Source organism: Branchiostoma lanceolatum, chromosome 3 (assembly GCF_035083965.1).
Source record: "Branchiostoma lanceolatum isolate klBraLanc5 chromosome 3, klBraLanc5.hap2, whole genome shotgun sequence".
In the NCBI taxonomy this organism is placed as follows: domain Eukaryota; kingdom Metazoa; phylum Chordata; class Leptocardii; order Amphioxiformes; family Branchiostomatidae; genus Branchiostoma; species Branchiostoma lanceolatum.
The window spans coordinates 14,277,936-14,298,951 of record NC_089724.1 but is presented as its reverse complement, the minus strand read 5'-3'; the positions used below and the strand labels follow the sequence as shown (position 1 = coordinate 14,298,951).

The following is a 21,016-nucleotide window of genomic DNA, read 5'->3' as shown; positions in this document are numbered from 1 at the left end:
TGTTTGAGAGACTAGACACAAATCAAGAATCAAATTAAACCAACAGCTGTGTGACTGATCGCGCTACTTTCTGCCCATTTTGATAGTTAGAAAATTATAAGGGCAATTTCTGGAACGAGCTCAGGTGGCGTAAACGATAATGAAGCAAACATTGAATAGATCCTGGGGCATGTTTACTAGAATGAAAAAGGAAATATCACCAGAACAAAGGAACTGAGGAAAATATATATCCATCGCTTCAAGCGACATGACATTTGCGTGGATATAAGCAAGATATTTCGAGGACAACCTGACTTGTCAACTATGGTTACTTTAGAAATACTACAGTATCCTTGTAACGTATTAGATACGTATAGAACTAGAAATGCATGGATTCTTTGTCACTGCTATTTAAAAACAGTGTAAGATATGATTACGTTCGGCTTTGGTGGTATAAACCTTTGTTGTGAGCCGGTCGGAAGTATATTCATTTATCATTCTATTCTACAAGGCAATACTTGTAGAAGACGAGATATTGATAACAATACAACAAAAATTAAATGAATAGATAGTAACACGCAAATGAAACAGATGTATATCATGATATGGCGGCATGAATGAGGTTCATAAATTTGTCTTTGATAGTCCTCTGTATTACATGTGTGGTTCAAGTTTCAAATCCTTCACATACCAAATCGGTCGCATACTGTGTGCATCTTTTATATTTCAGTGATAATTCTACTCTTCTAGATATGTTCGGATTAAAAAATATCACGTGGTCCCATCATTATTTTAAAGATGAACACAACTGGATAATGTTAAACGTGAAACAATTGAGAGAAAAACACACTTAAACGAGCTGTTTAAAAGATATTGGTATATTCCTCACCCCCAGAATGTCTGGTGGTCTCGCCCGCAGAACCAATAGGATATATGACACAATTGACAACAGTTCTAAGATCTAGTGTATATATATTGACACACATACTTATCATGTTTTCACTTACACAGGGAGAGAAATAAAGTTTTGTTTACAGTAGTGGAATTGATACAGTGATGACGCTAAATGTCTTGAATTCCGCATATATACCCTTGCTCCTTGCACTAACACCCCAATGTTATTTCTGAGCTATACGGTGCGTTACCTAACAACAAATTGAGAGGCTCTAAGAAAAATGCCACCATACACACTATCACTGGATCACATCACTTCATTTTGACGCTTGAAAAATATTGTCTTCTGCTTTTTGATGCACAGCATGAAATGTTTGAGAGGACGTTTTGTTTAGACTGATGGGCTCGGTACGAAAAGGCCAGGGTCATAGAAATGGCGTTTTGTAAAGCGTGCTGGCGACACGTTTTTGTGGAAAAGGGGCATTAGGTGCTCACTCCAGCCATGTCGCAACTTGCCATGTCACTTCTTATGCCATAACAAAACAGGCAATTCGTTGTAGAAACGTGATGTGCGCTCTTAAATTGCATCGAAAGCCAAGTAAAATGTTGGCGTCTTTACATATCTCTCGTTTGGTTGCTGCATGCCGTCGCAAAATGAATATATGTGCTCGTACTCAATGAAGTGTATATCAACAGTTCATTTGAACGATTGTCCATCAAAATCAACCCTCTATAACGAGGATACTAGATGAAGTTAACGTTATAAAACGCTTCTCTTTGTAACATATGTCACTACGCGTATGGAAATCTTGGCTATTACTAAATTGGGTCGCCAGGGTTGGACGTAATTAGCTAACTACTCGCCCCTTTATTTCAATGACGCCGAGATGATCACCTCTTATCGAAATCTGGACAAAAAAGCAGTTGTCGGCAACGATTGTTTCTTTTTACGCAAGACTTTTAACTTATTAGAGGCAACAAAATGCTATCAAGAACTGGTAAGGAGTCAAATAGAATCAGCGGTCATTTGAAGTACATATATTGCATATTTATAATCCATGTCCGCGGGGTGGGCTGGTGGTATATTACCGTAAGCCTCCCGCTAGGGGTTAAGCTAAGGTCACTTCCTATTGTAGTTGGTACAAGTGACAACAGTTGTCTGAGCAATCGGAAACATTTCTTCTAGAACTGTATTAGAGATAGCATCGATATGTTTTTGTAGTCTCTACCAGACTATTTACGCTGGCTGTAGAGAAAATAATTTAGCCAGGGGAGTTTGGCCACCACCAAATGTTTATATAATAACCTTCCCGCGTATACTGACTCTTCTGGCCAATTATTGCCTTTTTTGCCGAATTCCCGTAGAAAGGCCTGTGGGGAGGCTTACATTTTTAGTGTGATTTCGCAGCGCTTTTTCTGTCATAGTGGCGTCTGTGTGTTTGTCTGTGTGTGTGGAAAACCAGGCCACTGAGTGGCTCCGGCAAGGTGTCCTCTACTTCACCTTTTACCTGGACGGATGAACTTTTGTTCGTTCAGGTGCGATGATTTACAGGCATCCCCCCGCGCGACAGCTGAGATTCGACAGTAGAGATGGAGAAGATACGACACAAACCGGTGCCGAGATAACCCGGCCAGATCACAAGACGGACAGGTAGAGCTGTCGTCTGTGACACACCATATGCGTACCTGGTTGGCTCTTAAATTCCCCGTGTGTTCCCCCTTGTTAAACCCAGGGGGTATAGATACTGGTACAATAGACACAAGCGGGGGTATACGTTATAAAGTAAAGACACGCGCCGCAACAACACAAAAATTTGCCGCGCTCCCAACGGGCACAGACTGTCGTGGGAACGGGAAGGGGATCTCTGTGCACGAGAGCTGGTAAAAACGCTACGGCGGCTTGGGTTACAAGCTCTCGGGGTTTGGCTTTTAAAAGCTTGGTCATTTAGAGCTGTTTTTGTCTTCTCTTTTTTTTTTACAAATCTGTTGATGACAATCGATCAAGTGTTTTGTGCCGTTGGCGAGCCCTAGGGGCCAGTGACAGGTGAACAGCCGAGGCCTGGAATAGAAACTGTCTAACTGCGCTGTCGTCTCTATATTCGTACAAAGAAAAAAGATTGAATAATGGAACACAAGGTACGACACCAAGAAAAGCATGTTGTAGAGGAGGAAATGTTAACCTTGCCTTGGACAGACTCCCCTGACCAATAATTCCCCTTTTTTTGCCGAATTCTACGATTCGTACCCCCGTAGGAAGGCCTGGTGGAGGCTAACTGTTGTCATAAGAGGCTTGGACATTTGCTTATGGAGAGAAAAAAAACATATAGACGGATGTATTTAGAATTGATTAGAACGAGTTGTTGCAATGTGTGTGTTCATGTTAGTATACAAATTGTTGCTTAGATAAATATGGTCAGATCACTATCTAAATTCACATTTTCCTTTTGATGGTACATAAACAACAGTATGTGTAAGGAAAAGTACGATGGCGCAGCACAAATCACATGTGATAGAAAAAAAAAGATTTTTAAGCTTTCACCTCATGATATCATAACAAGTCTTGTCTCGCTAGAACAGTTGGGTTAGCCTCGAGAATATTCTTTTGATAGATTTTTGCTCGTTTTAATGATCATACGCATAGCCGGCAGCGTTCTATACGTACCAGAAACGGAAATACGACAACATACAACAAGACCTTGCATCAACAACGCAGCGGTAAACGAAAGTCAACGACTAGGGTGGACAGGTTTTGCCAATTTTCCGTTTATCGACATCTGGACAGGTATCTAATTGCCAATTATAGCCTACAAACGCTGCAATCTGATCCTCAACCCATCAGTCCATGGGAAGGATATCGAATCGCGCGCTTTCTCTCCCCGACCGCCATTAAAAAATCGACATTTGGAGAGGGTCGGGGGTTATGGCATGATATAGGTTTACGCCCTGAGTCGCTTTGGACTTTGATTGCCCGAATAAAACTGACGTATCATGTTACCGTCTTTATGATGGTGAATTGAGTCAAGAAAAGATGCCGCATCGTGCATGTTTGATTTTTGTTCAGCTGTTTGTGCCATTCACCAGCTTTGTTAGTTGTTTTTTTCCGGACTGAATATCAGATACAAAAGTGCTAGAATTTTTTTTCAGATACAGATACAAAGGTGTTAGTAATTTTGTTCATATCCAGATACAAAAGTGTTAGAATTTGTGTTCAGATCCCGGATTTTTTCTTCTTTGTGAACGAGCGTTATGTGACAGACATGACTTCATTCGGACTTTTCCTCTGTATCCAAAAGGAATTTGATGCATAAAGAAATCCTCCCGCCATTTCTAAGCTATAAAGAAAAAAGATAAGAGTTAAACCACAAAATGTTTCGGATGTGTCTGCATGAAAATCCAGCAGGCACGACGTGTCTTGAGTTATATCCTGTTTGCCGCACCTGAAATCGTTAAAACAAGCCCTTGGTACAGTGTTCAAAGTCGACTGCACAATGCTCAGATTAGACTGTGACGCCAAGAATGATTTGGAGCTGACGTTTCTCGACCCAGTCCTTTAGAAAACTCCAGATCTGTTAATTTGTGGAAAGTGGGGAGTCGTTAGCTCTAGCCGGCGTGGCGGCTCGCCAGCCCGCCCCTCCCTGGCTGCTCCGGCGCTTCAATCCCCGTAATTATGCCACTGAAAAGTGGAGTGCGGAGGGCGGCAATCATGGGCGAACAAACAAGTAATTATCGGCTCGAAAGTGGAAGCCACTTGCGACTGACAGCCTTAATAGCCATTAATTTCCTTCCACGCAAAGCTAGCCCCCGATTTTTGCGGGCTTGAACGAGGGGCTTAAGGGGTGGTATCATCTCTCAAAGTGCACTTCAATTGAGCTGCGCACTCCGTACTTGATTGTTAGACATGCCCAACCGAGAAGAGGTCGAGGTAGATGTATTTATTCAGCAAGGTCATAATACTGATAGCGATGTGCCCATCAAAACATCAGTCCGTTTTGAAAAAAAGAGAGGATAATTCAGCCACTAGATATATCAGCTTGTAGTTGTCCAAACATTGTGAACAATCAGATGATACATACATTCCATTTAAAGTACTGCACACATTCTATCCAGTTGCCTGAGTAACTGTTACCTTGCGTGTCTTGTTACCTAGGTGTCTAGCCGTCATCGACGTACTTCACGCTCTATTTACTACACATTTTGTTCCTGACATTTCTCTTTGAAAAACATAATCTATTTCATTCTTTTATACATAACAAACTGTAATTTGCTTCTAGAGCAACTTCAAACACAGTCAAACAGGGAAGTATGATTCTTATGTCGTCCGTGCGTCGGGTCTAAGTGATGTTAGTTCAACGATTAGTATCGTGTGATGACGGCAGACCACAAGAAGAGACACTCTCCAATAACCTTTCCAGAACGATTTGAAGACGACAGCTTGGTAAAGTAGCCACTTCCATCAGCCCTCTTCTGCCAGACATCCCGCTCAAACTGCGTCTGTGTAGGGCAATTAGTCACAAACTCGATTACTTCTCCCCAAAATAGTCCGATAAGACGGTTCGATTTCCGTCGAAATTGGACGGCAAACTCCGTTGCTTTCTCTCAGGCTCGGCTGACCCACAATTGGATCAGACAAGACCCGACCGCTGATGAAATTTCGAGCTGGTTGGTTATTCTCCAAATCTGTCAGTTACCCCTCTTCGTAAGTCGACATAATTGTGTTTGCATCCAACACTAAGTGAGTAACGATCCCAATCACATTTCCCTCAATGTTCGACTTTCTATTAGAACGGGACGACTTGAAATTCGATCCGGCAAGCGCCGTTATCGCATTTTGTCAAACGTGTGCTTTTTTTTAGAGCCACGCTCTTTCAAAATGATGAAGGGTTTGCATGCCAAGTTGTTGAGGTAAAAAGATTGACATCGCTGGCTCCTAATTTTTCTAATTAGCCCTTTTATGTTACTAGTTGTAGAAAAGCACAGAAAAGGCCAGACAGACGCGGTCTTAGTGGGGATTAGGACTACAATACAGGCCCGCCTTACCCTAACAATACCTGAATAACATTCCTCCCTGAACCCTCTATTCTTTGAAAATATCATCCCGACTGTACAAGAGTTACATGTAGCGGTTCACACAAGATCTCAGCTTAGCGAGACTTGAAAGAAAAGAAGAAGAAAAACTTAAGTTCCGGAAGGATATTGTGATCGTCTGTTGTGTGTTTAAGAAAAAGAAACACCGACTTATTGAAAGTTGAGGATGTGTGTAAACCCTGAAACGTCGTGACTGAATAAAACACGCATGGAAGTGAACTAGCTACTGAATAGAACAAAGATGTACTACGTGTTTACGTTCTTAAACATTCAGTGTATCACAGCTTCTATTTGAATGCCTAAAAACGCGCTTTTCAGTAGAAGATTTTAGAAAAAAATTGAACGCGAGAGAAAAAAAAAGTGCAGCACAATTTCAGAGGTTTTCTAAACTGTGAGCAGGTGTTAGTGAAGGGTGTACGAGCTGGTCGCAGGAATATTATATATGATCGCCACTAACGCGAAATTTCGTGCTATTGGAGAGAATCTGGCAGCTTTTGTGTGTAATAACGCAGGCGTGTGTGCGTGCTGACACCCAGCCGGATTGTGACCCGGCCCCTTGATTAAAAATCTGTTTGTGAAGAGAATTTATGGCGCATTAAAGAATCCAGGTAATGGACAAGGCAGGAGACTTACGATGGAAAGAGGTCCCCTACGCCTATAAAAGGCATTAGGAGGTCATTCCTTTTAATGTGCCCAATTTTCGCTGTTCTATCAAAACAGTTAAGTAACAAGCAGGAATTACGCGAGCATGCTTAAAGGGTAACGGTTCTTTGATCGACTCCACGGCTTCAAGAGTCAATAGAGCAATCTCAGCTCACCCCAAGTCGGAACACATCCCCCCTCCCCCTTCAGCACAGGTTAGCTCTCTCTATAACTCCCTCTACTAAAGGTGCGCCTCCATTTGTCAGAGTAAAGCACACCCTTGGCACAGATTTTTCCGATTGCCAATTAGCACCGAGCCCAATGACTTCCGAACGGGCGTATTGAACAACCCGTCCCGGCTAATCACGGAACAAAACCCGAGCATTAACCCGCGCGCTCCCCCGGCGAGCCCGTCCCGCCTGATACAAAGCACCCTTCCCGGCTATGGGCTCATAAATGTGTGCAGGAATATATCTCCTGTCAACTCGTATTTCCAATGAAAATGTTTTGATTAATTTTTAAGTGGCCTGGAGCGCCCGGATCAGCCGAAATTCCATTTCTAGTAATTACGTTGTGAATAAGTAGAGATAGTCTGTAGCCGGCAGACGGCGGTAAAAAGCCAGACCCAAAATGGTCTATAATTTTTCCTTTAGATCGCGAGTCCTGGATCGATACGGTGCAAATGAGTGGCGATTGGCTAAAGTGTCCGTGTTTTGTATAAGTGGTCATTATGAATTTGTTATATTTTATCTGACTGTGTCATATTTAGTATAACGTGCCCTGGGTTATTGTTCCTCATGTTGTCATGATGTGTGCGCCCTCGCCGAGCATTCACTCTCACCACATGTACACGCACACCGGGTACAGCAAGTCCTCCAGTTTAAACAAAAAGATCCCCGCTTCCCAACCCAAATTGATGAAGAACCTCAAAATACCAAAATATAATCTGCTGCAATTAGGCTGAAAAAGGCTGTGAAAAATATGGGCGCTCTGCACTTTAAGCGTGGTATTATGGAAATTATGAATTTTACCATGATAAATCAAATCATCATACGCGACTGGATCGGTTTTATGTTACTTAGTGCGCACGACAGGGTGATCTAGCGTGTCCGCGGCCGGGCGGCAAAGGACGATTATTGTTCTCATCCTAAGCTACCCTAAAAGCCATATCGCTCGACCAAAAAGGGCCGTACGATGTATAGCGTGGCACAAGTGCCCCGGCCCTCTCTCTCTCTTCAGTCTGCCCCGGGATGAGACAGGCACATTCGTCCACACGGCTCCCGTTACCGGCTACAAAAGAGACCGAGGTGATTTGGAGAGGGTTGCGGTCGCCCGCTCTTAAGTGAGGTCGGACATCGAAGTTCAACTCATAGAAGGCAACAAATTTGTGGCAATGGAGTCAGAATGGTCCTCGACATGCCCTACTGTCCATTAAGGAAAGACAACGCTATATGAGCGCTGTTGACCCCCTGACATCGCTGTGGACTAAGTGGTGGAATAAAGGAGTGGTGCTTAGTGGAGTGGGGAGTAGCAAATTGGGTTGTGCTCTTACGTGTTGTGTTCTACCGCTGCTGATGGCCTCTAATGGGCACTAGCTTGACCTCCCAGACAGAAGACAACTCCTTTCTTCCCGGACTGCTATGCTATCCCTGACCACCAATTTACCTTTCGGTATGACCGCGACCCCTCGGGCATTTTCGTTCAGCCCCAACGTTAGAGCTAATACTCGTCCGTCACAGGTAGAGCAGTGTCCGGTAAATCTTTTTCTTTTGAACGGCAAGGAATTTAAAGAAAGCAAATTATAAAAGTAGTTTAGTCTACGCAAGAATGAGCAATAACTCAGCATACATTTAACATAATAGACCGCGGTCCGTGGCGAGTTCGGTCAGCGCTCCGGTCAGTATGCGCACCAGCTCAATTTTTCCACCGTTGCCATGACCATCCTCAAAGACCAAAAAATCCACTGTAAGTGTACGAATACAGAATAGGCTGAAGGGGCGAGGGGTGTTATTTTCGTCAGCTGTGTCTCGAAAAGATATGCGGTGTGCGATATGGTCTGACTAGTTCAGAACACAAAACAAACAAAGAGGTGAGGTGACAAGTACTTGAGCACCGTCAAAGCTGACGATAGCTTCAATCCTCAAACAAAAAATCTGGTGGGTTTCCGATGTTTTGCTGTCGATGAGCTGATTTCTTTCTTCTTCAGAAAAGAAGAGGATAAGCAAGACGTTTTGGCTCTATGACTATGTTGTATATCTTAGTTTATGTGGGTTTCTGTTGTTTGAATTCGAGTGGTTACTGTTTTGTGGGACAAATCTATTGTATTGCCTATTATCTAACAGATTCAGTCCTACAAAGTAGATTTGGTCAGTCATTTCGAGTGGTGTGTTGACAAATTACATTAATTGTTGTATCCTGCTCCGTACTGATCTTAAGTAAACAATACGGGGTTGAATGAGCTACTTAACGGTGATAATCAGTCGTCACTGTTTACACTACCTCGTACCGTTTACACTACATATGCTTCGGTGGGCGCTACTAGAGAGGGAATTGGGCGTAAACTTTGTTTTAAAACTACAGGAAAACCGTGAGAAACAGAAACAGTTGTGTTTGTATTGTCAAGTGTGGGAGAAAGATCGGTTTGGGTTTGTTGTGTGCACACAAAGGACGATCGTGCGATCGACGCGTGCGGGAAGTGTTACCGGTGGGCCCGGCGATTATTCCCGCCTGGCTCGGCCCACCTGTCCCGTCCCCCCCGCTGTGTGCTACCTGCTCCCACACTGCAGCCAGCTTAGCTTCGCCAGCTTTCCCTTCCACACACACAACCTTGGCTAAGTGATTTCCACTATCAAAGTGGGATAAGGGTTGGAGCTGCCGAGGATTTTTGGTTTTAAATAATATATAGCATGCAGCCGCCGTATTAGCCAGCTGAAGACAGCGGGAGTCAGTTCTCTTTCCTGATATATATAACGTTATACATTTACGTGGACGGAGAAAAAAGGACACAGTTTTGAAGGATGATAGTAGATAGGATATAAGACCATTTAGAATACTATAGAATACCAGAAATTAAATAAAATAGACGCTGTAGGGAGAAGAAGAATTTCTAGCTATCCAGAAAGGCCACCGACAATATCCGAGTCAAAACATGAAGCGGCAGCCGTACTATCAATTCATCCACTTTGTTCTTTATTCAATTCAAGCTTCACGGTATTATGTACAAAATGCAGTTGAAGTGTCCATGAGATAAACCGGCGCCAGCGCTATTTTTTAAAATCGCACCGGAAAGCCTTTTTGTGAGCAAGGGAAATAGCAAGGAACGTTAAGTAAATAGAGCTGATATCCAGACGTAACGACATATATATCATACCTTATGTACACAAAATATACAGGAATATGAACGAAATTAACAAGCCTAGAGAAGAGTATATTAGTATATCCAATGGCTTGTGTGGCAATTGAATTACATTTGCAGCCTTTTAACACGTTCTCTACGGGATTCCGTGTCAGCATCGGTGCAAACAAGCACAGTGAACATTCTCCATTGCCCCTAATGTACATTTAATCAAGCCCTCCCCGGGCGCTCTCTCTCTCTCTCACACACAACATACCAGCTATAGTCTCGCAAAAAAGGCGACTACATCTCGCCCAAAGTGGCATTAAAAATTCAGGAGTAAGACCGAAACCATGATTTGGACAAGGAAACAGTTAAATCACGGCATCAATCCGACCTTTCATCTGGGCGCCGAACAATAATGTCGGGATGTTTTGCGGTTGGGTAAGTGATTCTCAATTGAGTCACTACATACGGGGCTGGCTTGGGGAACGTTAACATTTTCCCGAGGAAAAACGGCACAAACTTGACACGATTTTCTCAGCAAAACAAACACGTAAATTACAAAACTAATAATTCTAAACATATTGCACACACTAGAGAATATATATATATATTTATATATGTATACGGTATCCAGATACACAGAAAATCTGATCAGGTTTTCATATAGAAATCTGATGGACATGTACAACGGCTATTCACAGGGCTTGGATGAGTCCGTATCATACTAAGCTCGGCATAGGTGGCCTGAGCGCGGGGAACTGGGCCGCCAGAGAGGGGCTGTAGTGGGGGACGGGGTGAGGGTAGGGTAGGACGGTGGCATGGGATAAGGGCGGGTTTTCGCCATGCATGTGTCCGCTATCGTGGTACAGAATGGGTACACGTACCATCCTCTGGGCAGCGTGCGCCATGTTCGCGGCCTCCAGTTCCGCGGCCAGCTGCCTCTTCCATTTGTTCCTGCGATTTTGGAACCAAATCTTGACCTGTGTCTCGGTCAGGTGCAGGGACGCCGCCAGCCCCGCCCGCTCCGAGCTGCTCAGGTACCGCTTCATGTCGAAGGTCGACTCAAGCTGGAAGACCTGCTGTCGTGAGAACACTGTACGAGTCTTCTTCTTGCGTCGGTTCTTCTTGTCCTTTGCTTTCTCGTCGTCGTCCTTCCCGCCGCTGTCCGCCGCCCCGGCGTCCCCTCCAGCCCCGCCGCTGTGGACAGTGTCCTTCCCTGAACTGGCGGAATCTTTGGATTTAGCGGGACTCTGAGCCCGACAGGACGGGGTAGCCGCCGTGCCCGTGGAGGTGGGTGGACGGGTGGAAGGCGGTGTGGCTGCGACCGAACCTGTAGCAAAAACACGGTCAAAATGAACCCTCATTAGATCTAACTGCCAACAGATGGTCTACAAATATACCATTTTCCCCGCTAAGTTTATGACCCATTCTCGTCCTTATCTAATTTGTAGAAACATTTCATGGTTTTTCTCCAATCAGATATGATCTTTTCGAGAATGTTCAACCTCTAGTGGCTTTTATCGTTGGGATGCAATGAAGGTAAAGACCACAGCACACGCCATTTGACAGGTGGAAAGGCGCAAAATATGTCCCCAAATAATATATAATAAATATCTTGAACACGTTCTGTGTCTTTAAATTTAGAGTGTTGATTTGTAGACTGGTAGACTGTCAGTGTCAAAAACACGGTGAAAAACGAAATGCTGATTGAAAACGCTCTGAAACACGCATGTAAATCGTTGCAAGAATGATATACTTACGTTCGAAGGGATAGTGTGTGGGATACAGCCCCGTCTGAATCCACGGGAACCAAGAGTTGCCGGGTTTGTACAGAGTAGACGCGCTGGACACGATCTGAGCGTCCCGTCCGATGGGCTCGTCGTCCCCGTCGTCACCGTCACTTGTAGGAGAGGGCGGCGGAGATCTCGATCCCAGGTTGTCCTTCGCAGTCGAGTCGTCTGCAGCAGCTGGCCCGGGTCTGCCCACAGGTGAGTGGTGGATTTTAGAATTCGACTGCTTCGTTTTGGGTGAGTTCAAGATGTTTTCGATCGAGAACGGGTTGTTGGAGCGAGAGTTAGTATTATTACTGGTCGCTGTCACGGTAGGTGCCGCGGTCGGCGAGCTGTCTTCCCGGTCGCTGGCCATGTTAGCGGTCTGACGTGTTCCGCGCGCGCGTACGAAGTCTCCAGCGAGTTTTCACCGTGTAGGGTACTCTGCGCGAGCGTGCCCTGCGTGATCGGACACAGGTACTACTGTGGAGCGGCCTGTCTCTGCAAGGTGGTACTGTCAGCGTCCGTACGTCCCCGACCGGTCGTTACGACTGTGAGTGTGACTACCGTGCACTCCAGACCTCAGCCCACCCTTAATACGCCCGGGGCCCTCGCAGAGTCGAAATGGCGCCGTCCAGCCAGAGATAACAATAATAATGTCTAAATAAATGTGTCATACAAGTTAAATGCTTGACAACTGAAAACGACTCGGTGATTGGACACACACAATGGGTAATTGGATTAAGAAGAAAGAAAAGCTCAAGTGACCACACCTCTCGGATCTTGAACAATGGGGACGAGCGGTGGAAAACCCCTCTTATTGGGCGATCCCACCAACCGGTTCTCCCTCTCCGCAGCTGACGTCGGCAGGGCGCGGGGGTCTCTTACACGCAATTGGCTGTTGATCACCGATTGGACAATTATAGTGTTGTTTTTCCTAATACCATGCCATATTCATCACCAGTATTTCCCCACAGCCTTCCCATTAAACATTAGGCTCGTTAGTATGCATCTAGCCGGAGGGGGACAAAAACTACCGGTAACCGATCCCTTGTCTCTCACGCGAAGGTGGAACAGACGCGAGAGGGAGAAAAGAAAGATAACTATCGCTACGCCAGCGACAACGCTACAAAAACTTGTCGGCGATCCCGCCCGACAGAAGATTCAATTAGGAACGCAACTCAACTACCGCAGTGCGCGGCCTGCTTGTCGCGGGTAGCTGAGCGTTATTCCAACCTAGTGGGCAACGCATATACTGTATATAACGTTACATAGCTCCCAAATTCTCTCGCACAAAATTAACCACGTTTGCAATTAAAAAGTGCAAAAATTGTTACACAAATACGTAAAACTCTAACACACACACACTAATAACGACAGGACAAAATAGTTGTGAAAGTAGAATATTAGAGATTTATATATGATGTGAAAAACAAGGCTGTACTGCGATTCTTAACGGGTCTACTAGTTTCACATTCTTCACACCCGACATGAAGCACATTGTTGAAAACATGTTTGTCACTGCAGCGTTATGTCTCAAATGAACGGTAACAACTATAGGTGTGTAGAGGTGCTATAGATGTCGCGGAGGTTTTTTCTTTGCCCTCTATTCTATAGTCTAGGGAGAAGTTCTGACTTTACAGCGTACCACAGTCTGTGTCCGGGTGCTGATGCGCAGTCTGCCCTGTCCTCCCGCCGCCAAGCGCACTTAAACGGCCATGAAAAGAAGTGTCTTAAGAGGTGGCGAGACCTCCGAGCAGGTAATGCGGTGCTTTAAGGCGAAATTTCACGCAATCATGTACCAGCCCTCCGCGCATTACGCCTAACCTCGTGCTCTTCACGCCCGCGACGGCTAGGAGTCGGCGGGATATGTTCTTTTTAAATACACTTCAAGGCGACACGTAACGACTTTCCTGTATGGAAAGGTTACAAAAGTCAAAGCCGCTTAGGACGGCAAAAGTCCCTCTATTGCCAGTATTTCTCATGTAGGGCCATTTTCGTATCGCATCGAAACCGCTTGGGGACGAATAAACTCATTAAGGGCTTGACATTAGCGGAAGTACATCTGAAAATCACCATCAAGATCATTAATCTTCTTTACTTAGGGGCTGTGCCGTGCTTCTGAATGGAGTCTGAGGATAACACGAAACAATGAAGGAAGGGGATGATGACAAATGGGGCCGTCAAACCGGCCATTAGGACCTGTGGCTGCTAAATAGCTCGGCGGTCGGCGAAGGTCCTCACTGCCGGCCAGGGACTAGCTAGCCGCCTTGGCACGGCCTAGTTCTAGCCGGGGCCGCACTAGTGGATCAGAGAGTGGTGCGCCCGAGGCCCTCCCGCGCGACCGACTAGCGGGGTTCAGGGATTGCCACCTTGTAACGTTGATCGCGTGGCTGCCAGCTAATATCGCGGATAACCGGAGTATGACCCATAATCTTCCCAGGTCACTCCCTTCTATCGGAAATGAATACGAATGAATAGTTTATAACAACGGCCCCTGGCAAGCCGGACAATATGTGCAGCTAGGCAAACACCGCCAAATGGCAGGCGAGAAACCCTCGCGCGGGTGTGGGATTTAACTCTCATATCCCGCGATGTGATTTCGGGATGGTCAAACTCATACATGTAAAATAATGATCCATCCTCAAGCGGTAAATTTGGGCGTGCTCCTCGGGATATGGAGCCGTTTGGTGCTAAATGGTCGACGTGATGTGCAATTATTGGCGGCTATTATAAACATGACGTATCACCGCGGGGGACGAGGCGTTCAAAATGTATGCAAACTAAAGGTGAGCGATGTGCGCCCTGGACGCTCCATCATGGAGGGGAGCCGGCCGGCTGGACTGCACGGGAAATAGAACCGAGTGGGCTTTCACGAACAGGAAGAGCTAGGAAGCATGATAACTTGTCAAGCAGACGATATGTGTAAAGAAAATAACTTTTTAAAAAAGCTTTCGGTCAAAAGGTAACAATAAATGTCATGGAGGGTAGCCAGCTGGACTGCACGGGAAATAGAACCGAGCGGGCTTTCACGGATAGGGAAGCTAGGAAGCGTCTGTGTCTGTATCTATATAGCCGGTATAATCGCCATTCTGCGTAACACACCAGCATGATAACTTGTCAAACAGATGTTCAGAAAAAAAAAGCTTTTTGAAAAGCTTTTGGTCAAAAGGTAACAATAAGTGTCATGGAGAGGTAGCCGGCAGGGTGGACTGCACGGGAAATAGAACCGAGCGGGCTTTCACGAACAGCACCAGCCAGGAAGCATGATAACTTGTCAAGCAGACGACATGTGTTAGAAAAATAACAACTCTGTTAGAAAAGCTTAAGTAGTTCCCATTCTGCACACCTTGCCCTGTTACTAATACGACATCAGGTTATGGTCCATGATATTAGGTCAGGGTTCATTCAGGGTTATCATGTTTCTACAAAAGATACCTTGTGCAGAATATTACCGTACTTTAATAGAGGCATAAATCACGCAAAGTTGTCGTTTTTCATGCCTTAATCTATTTTCCTGTCATTTAGTCTTATTTCAACCCCCTTTCCCCCCTTACAACTGTGTAGAAAAGTTTCAATATATATGGCAAGGCGTAGAAAGGGTGACAATTTCGTGACATAGCTGCGTCACTGAAGTTCTTTGCTACCGTTCTAACGGTTGCATTTCCAAATAAGACAAGCCAGCTAAAGCCTTCCTAGCACGCTTCTTGCCTGGTCTTTGTCGCATAATTATGTTGCTTTCTGATTATTTATCATTTTTGATTGTATTCGATGTCCAACAGTCCCAGCAGTATTGCGAACAGCGCGTAATAAGCCGAAAATACATCAGCCAAGAGGACTGCCTGGTACCCGTTTCATACCAACACAATCGTGAGAACATTCTCCGCACGTTTGCTTCTCCACTGGCTCTCTCTAGAGTTCTCCAATTCGTTTGATGACTCCTATCAGAGCGGAGATATCGTCCTTGCTGGTCGTGTACAGCAGTGCTGGCAAATCGTATGGGTGATCCTCTCGTCGGTTCCACCCGACACGCCTGTAAGTGGTGAGTGTGGAGAGAGAATTAAGCTCGCCTGCCGCTTGGTAATTGGGCGATAATGGAGTGTGAACCGACCCCAGCAGATTTCCCATTTGACTTTGATGAGGCAGTGATTGAGTGTTCTGACCTCATCTATTTAGCGAATAAAACCGATTGGTCGGGGCTCTTTAATTGTTAAAACTCTCGAAATGGTGAAACAGAGGGATAGCATTACACCGGGGAGAAACCAAACGCGCGGGTACGACAGGGGGATACGTTTCGTGCAAGGAGGTAAAAAGTTACACCAAACCTGGAAGATGCCTGCTTATGTAGCTGTAAATGGCCAGTCCACGGGGGCCGGGGTATCGAAAATGGATTTGCAGAAGTTTAAGTACGGATTTGGCCATATAAACAGCCGCTATTAAGTAGGCCACTTTGCTTTCATGATGAATCTGTCAATTTCACAGGCCGTTAGTCTTCCCCTGCACATGCTAATGGGTATTTGGGCTGGCACTGAATCCAAATCACACATTAATACAGCAGCTGCAATTGGAAAAACAATATCCCCGGTTAAGATTAATGGCTAGTATCAAGAGAGGCTGATATAGGCACCAAACTGGGCGCAATGTGCCGGTTACAAATGTCAACTTTAATCAGACAAGTCGGATATTTGAAGTACCGTGTTGGTCTGGCACGAAACAATGCCAATATCGCGCTACATCACTCCGGCCTCATTTTGACATAAATAAGCTTGGCGGGCTTTCAGGGGGAGGTTTAGAACACACATAAGAACAAACGGGCGATAAACATCACGTTCTTTTCATTTTCCCTCAGAGCTTTGGTCTAATTCTGGGCTCCGAACGAGCGGTGCGAGGTTGGGTGGGAATATAACGGTTGACAGTTCGGTGTGAACTCAAAACTTTGTGGGAAAGTTGCTTCCTGGTATGTATGATGACCCAGAATTTGAAAACGGACTTTTCTGATGGAAACAGTGGGAAGATTTTCGGTCGAACGACTTAAGAATACACATACTTAACGAGAGAGAGAATAATCTAATTTTCTTATTTAGAAAAACTCAGATGAAAAGGTTACGACATTCTGTTTTTTAATTGATATCAACATATCCTATCATTTGGAAAATAATGCCATGTAGCAACAAAACAGAGAAAAGTATATCATGAGACGCTATATTGAATGCACGGATAATGTTAACATGGCCAGGATCAGGACATGATGCTCATCACAGAGGAACAAATTTGTCTGATAAACGATGTGTCACGGGACGCCAGAAACAACGGTGATGATATATATTTTGCCATTGCGTGTGTTTGTGTGCGTATGTGTACGTGTATGAGTATGTGTGTACATGTATGTGTATGTATGTGTGTGTATGTGTATGTGTGTGTGTGTGTGTGTTTGTGTGTGTGTGTGTGTGTGTGCGTAGGTATGTATGTGTGTGTATTTGTGTGTGTGTGTGTGTGTGTGTGTATTTTATCGTTCAAGTTCATCTCTTTTTTAAGATAGCCATTACGTTAAATTCTGTTTTTCTATGGAGACGTCGTTTAGTTTAATGGAATATATAAACATGTACCACAGAATATGCCAGGGAATGACGGTTCCCTTCTTGAACGAACTTCCTGCAGAATAAGAGCGGTCCGAAATCTGAATCAACAAGGACCTTCCCTCAAAATCTACAGTCGTAGATAGAATACGACAATGCTTTATCAAACAAATGGATAAAATGCGTGAATTGCGGTTAGCAATGTACAATACAGTCGCGCTGCACGTTTGGATACTTAAAGTTGCTTCGTGGCTGTTAGATGACAAATTATTTCACTTCAATTCCGTCACACGAGAGGACAACTAGATCAAATTTACGACGAGTACTTCCTTACAATTGTTTGTCTTCCTTCAGAGTCCTTGGAAAAAAGGCAGTTTGTCATGTAGCTTCAAGGCTTGGCGATTGAGAAAAGGGCGCATATAGCGCATGCGCTCTTCAAGTTTCCCAGCGTGAGGGGTATTGGGCCATGGGAAGTTCTGGTACGAAATTCTCGACAACGTCATTTACTGGTATTCCTTCAAAAAGTCCAGATTTAAAATTGTTTCAGTATAGAAAGGATGAACTATATGACCTTCAGTTCATGTGCTATAGCACTCTACCGTCGCCTGTCCGCGGTCCAAGTTTCTCAATCTCTCCCAGTCCCTGGTCGGCCGGCCCCAGACAGTACTAAACCCTCTCACAACAACACTAAAACCCACTTTGCTCAAAACGAATCGCCCCATTTAACACAAAGACGTGTTCGTGCCTTTCCCTCCATTTCCAATATTTTGCCGAGCAGACAAACGACCATTATGAATATGGGCAGACATCAAAAAGGACGTGCGTGGTAAATGATATGTAAGCCGTTCTGGCTCCTTTGCTGAGGGAAAGAAAAATATACGCGTGCCATATTGTTCAGACAGAAGAGAAGGTTTTATTCAGTAACAAACGACAATGTACAGTTGACCGCGGAAAAATATGGTCGTCTGACCGTGCGTTGTTATTTATCACGACGTTTAGTCATATTTTGGAATAAGTTATCCTATAGATATTCTCGTGGTTTCGTAAAAAAGAGACACATTAAAAAAAATTCAAAAGTAAGAAAATGTCCAGTCACTGTCGAAAGGTAGTAGATGCTGCCTAAAACGTCTGACCGTTTCCCAACATCTATCAAGTTGCTTAAGTATAAGGCCCCCATTCCAATAGACGGCGATCGCGCTGCGATCTCGCTGCGACCTAAATTGGGTTTATGTAACCCTTGACTTCATAATTGGAGTATCATGCAAAATACGAAAGTATGACGAAAAAGACCCCAAAAAAACACAAATCGTAAAAGTTTTCCTTTTTTTTATCTTTATGAAATTCGTTGAGCGATCTGTCCAAATTTAGGTCGCGGCAAAGTCGCCGCCCTAGTGCAGGTATAACTGTTACCTTACGTAAGAAAACGCCGGCGGTGTGCTGCTGCTACAGTGACCGGCAAATGTACACACGATGACAGGAAACGGGTAATTAAGGGCAAGCAATGTCTACATCAAATACATGGAATAATTTTCCCCAATGGCTTCAATCTCGGCCTTAGCCGCTCCTTCCGCACGCGAGTCCTCCCATTTCTCTCTGCCACGGCGCCAGAGGTTCCCGGCGGAGATCATTTCTCCCGGCCAACTCTCTCTCAACACACGTTTTTATTGGATTTCGCAAATGACAGAGAGAACCTTCGCGCTGCGCAGGTTATGTTTGTAGCCAAGTGAGTGTTAGAATGGCACGATTTGTGTAGAAACAGACGACAAGATCAGGTAACCCTGACGACCCCGAGAAAACGTGAACTACACCGGAGCTGATTACCACTATTCCCTCCATTATCAACCACTCAAATCCTGGTTAATAAAGTACGTGACTCCCTCCGTGCATAGATATGTTCTAATGACCATTTATTGGGTGGTTTGTTTCATGCACACACGCAATCGTCATCCACAGCTCACGACAGGTAGACATGGGTAGTCCGGACTGCCATAGGGGAGAGAAACAACTCTAAAACTTGCGCGTGTGTCAGTTCAAAAACACATAAAACGTTGGAACTTGTGGTTCAAACTCCAGAGCACAGCACCGCAAGAAACATAAGGTAATGTTAATGTCGCATTTCCTCTGTCAGTCAGTTTAAAAACACAGAAAACTTTCGAAGTTGTGCTTCAAGCTTTACAATACAAAATATTAGGTCATGTTATCATTGATTTTCTGCTGCCAGTCAGTTAAAAACACAGAAAACGTGCAAGTTTGTGGTACGAACTCTACATACAAGATCGCATGAAATATTAGGTAATGTTACGTTTAAGCTAACAGACTTGGGAGTAAATAAATACATTGAAAGCTAGGATTCGTAGAGGTGTGCAGTTACAAGAATGGTGAAGAAGAAAACACGATGTTTACTTTCAGTTCATTTTATGATTCATTCATTTGTTGATAGTACGTTCAATGTACCCCATATATTGAAATACCATTGTATTTTTATAGTTGTAGAAGGCCTTATGAAAATCCCTGTACTTTTGCTTTGTCAATAAAGTACTCCCTTAATCTAGTCTTGTCATATGAACACTTATAGCACGGCTCTTCCAGTGAGTACGGGTTTTTGAAGTCTTTCAAAACCTTTCCACCCAATATTGAAGTATCTTTCAGAATTGTTTGTCAACGATGTACCTCTTCTGTAAATCTTTAGATATTCGTGTTTTTTTTTTGCGGCGCCGGCGAATATTTATTTGTTCTACAGTATTGTTTCAACCGCGAAACTAAAACACGCGAAAACTTTCTTTGCACCTCTCCTGCGGAATTATGTCCATTTACTGTATCATTTTGTGTATGACTGAATCAAAAAGACGGATTTCATTCCAAGATTGAAACCGCTATTTTCATATTTGATAGACCTTGTATCTTTGATCTCATGCATCTTTTGTCATGTACCAAATAATAATTGGTGAAACCAACAGATAGGCTATTACTCAACAGACCAGGCACCTGCGCTAGCTCATTTAATCCAAGAGTAGTCCATTTTTGAAGGCGCCGCTTGAAACTTACAATAACACGTAATCTAAGTGTCTGTAACCCGAAATTTGTCGATGTTGTCAAACACGGCACCGTATATGACGACATTGCGGTATTTGACTCAGAAATATACTCATGTATAACGTTACATTGAGGAAAAACGGTTTTGATCAATCTAGAGGTAGAAATCCTAGTGCGTCGACAGAATTGTGTCCTTCTTTTTGAAATGAAATAACAAAGAAAGACACCACAGAGACGACAAAAGCTCTTTTTTGACGTTATAGAAAATGTTGATATAACGTTACATGTAGAAAAACAACTCCAGCTACTATAGCTAATTGAATCTAGTTAGGTAACATAATTTCATAGCTCCAGTCGGCCCTTTTGCTCTGTTCTTAATTGAGTCGCCATACACATGATACAGCTGCACGAACGTTTTAACTGCGTCAATTGATAATGCCGCTTTGACCCCCACAATGTGAGTTTGTACTCAAGTCTCATTAGTGTTCTAGGGCGGGTTTACTGCCCCTAGTTATGACGTGCCTTTCACCAGCTGACAACGGTTTCAGAAACACTCGTCATTCTCTGAGTTATCCTCGTTCAGGCAATTATATTTTTCTTGCAAAGACTCTTGGCCCTATCAATTGGGCCAGTGTGTTGGGTATATTTGAATGAGTTATATCATACCATTTGTTACTCTCCACCCGTTTCATCACAAA

The 21,016-nt window shown here is 44.2% G+C and overlaps 1 protein-coding gene across 1 annotated transcript; it reads right to left on the bottom strand.

Annotated features, from left to right (window-relative positions):
• Window positions 1–9,768: 9,768 nt before the first annotated feature.
• LOC136430472 (homeobox protein HMX3-like) lies at window positions 9,769–12,475 on the bottom strand. The gene is made up of 2 exons (XM_066421131.1): window positions 11,701–12,475; window positions 9,769–11,270 (listed from the first exon to the last, which is right to left on the bottom strand). Exons 1-2 carry the CDS (start codon window positions 12,083–12,085, stop codon window positions 10,660–10,662), a joined length of 996 nt encoding a protein of 331 aa, XP_066277228.1. The 5' UTR covers window positions 12,086–12,475; the 3' UTR covers window positions 9,769–10,659.
• Between the last annotated feature and the right edge of the window lie 8,541 nt (window positions 12,476–21,016).